Source organism: Mandrillus leucophaeus, unplaced genomic scaffold (genome assembly GCF_000951045.1).
Source record: "Mandrillus leucophaeus isolate KB7577 unplaced genomic scaffold, Mleu.le_1.0 Scaffold593, whole genome shotgun sequence".
NCBI lineage: Eukaryota > Metazoa > Chordata > Mammalia > Primates > Cercopithecidae > Mandrillus > Mandrillus leucophaeus.
In genome coordinates this window covers 776,579-777,850 of record NW_012106397.1, presented here as the reverse complement: position 1 = coordinate 777,850, position 1,272 = coordinate 776,579, and the positions used below count along the sequence as shown (strand labels likewise).

General features: G+C 63.8%; 2 protein-coding genes across 2 annotated transcripts in view; both read right to left on the bottom strand.

The window, feature by feature from the left end:
- Window positions 1-222, bottom strand: part of LOC105553399 (homeobox protein BarH-like 1) — a 3,723-nt gene extending 3,501 nt beyond the window's left edge. The window contains exon 1 of the mRNA XM_011999455.1: window positions 30-222. Within this exon, the coding sequence (XP_011854845.1) occupies window positions 30-222 (193 nt within the window). The remainder of the gene's footprint in view (window positions 1-29) is intronic.
- On the bottom strand, window positions 1-1,264 carry LOC105553386 (homeobox protein BarH-like 1; the record flags this gene model as incomplete). The annotated part of the gene is made up of 3 exons (XM_011999446.1): window positions 1-515; window positions 925-1,009; window positions 1,092-1,264. Coding segments are annotated over 3 exons (423 nt in total), but the record flags the coding sequence as incomplete, so codon positions are not given.
- Between the last annotated feature and the right edge of the window lie 8 nt (window positions 1,265-1,272).

The following is a 1,272-nucleotide window of genomic DNA, read 5'->3' as shown; positions in this document are numbered from 1 at the left end:
CTCCCCGGCCGGGAGGGCAGGCCCCAGACGGGGTGGGGGTGCAGGCGAGGAGCGGGGCGTGAATGCGCGTGGAGCGCTCTGCGCCACGGAGCTCAGGGCAGAGACTAGTAGCTTCCCCCGCGCTGGATGCGAGTCTCCCAGGTTAGAGCCCAGAAGCGCGCTGGGACCTGGGTCTGGCTTTAGGGTCTGTGTCCTTCCTCGTTTGGCCCCAGTTGTCCGCATTCAAGATCATCATAAAAAGATTTAGGAAGTAAACGTCTTGGACGCGGAAGGGCCGGCTCGCAGGTTTCCGCCGGGTGAGGGGGCTGCGGGCGGTGCGGGCATCCAGGGCCCGGCACCATATGCCGCCCTCAGTCCTCGCGGCTCCTGTCGCTGGGCTCGCCCGGCACCTCCGCTGGTTTCTCCGCATCCTTGACGCGCTCCTGCTCGGTGAGCTGCTCACTCGTTGGAATTGAGTTCTTCTTGGGCCGCCCCTTGGGCTTGGTGGGAGACTCCAGGCCGCCGCCCTGCAGCACCTGCACGGGGGACCGCCAGCACCTGGGTGAGCCAGGACGTAGACTGGGGATCCCCGAGGAGACCTGCACCCAGGTGGGACTAGGGAGTACAGGAAACCATATGAGGAAATGGTGGGGAAATGTCCCGGGAAATGGCGGCTATTTGTCCAAATGCCGCTGGGGAGCGGCCTGGCCTGGAGAGCATAAGACTGCCAGGAGGCCTGAAGGTGCCGCGAGAGAGGAAGAAATGTCGGCTTAGCCAGGCACCCAAGGGGCAGAAAGAGCTGAGAGAGTCCCGGTGGGTACCAGGCACCGAGGGAATGGGGAGGTTGGGCAGAGTCTCTGCGGGGAGAAGGAGGAGAGTAGCTCTGCATGGCACCGGAGCATGGCCCAGGAAGCCGAGGGGCGGGAAGCCACCAGGCACACTCACTATTTTCTTCCACTTCATCCTCCGATTCTGGTACCACGTCTTCACCTGCAACTGGCTCAGGCCCAGGGATTCAGCAAGATCTATTCTGGAAAGAGCAGGGCGCACCCTCAGCAAGGCAAGTGATCACACTCCCACAGCCCGCTGGCCCCAGCCTTGCCCCGTCCTACCTGTCCGGCGTGGAAAGGTACTTCTGCTTCTCAAAGCGTTTCTCCAGGCCCATCAGCTGCAGCTCGGTGAACACAGTGCGGCTCCGACGCCCCTTCTTGGCCTTGGTGCCTGGCTCCCCAGGGCCTGCCGCCTCCAGCTTCCCGCGGAGCTGCAACTCGAGTGGCAGGTGTGGTGCACCCG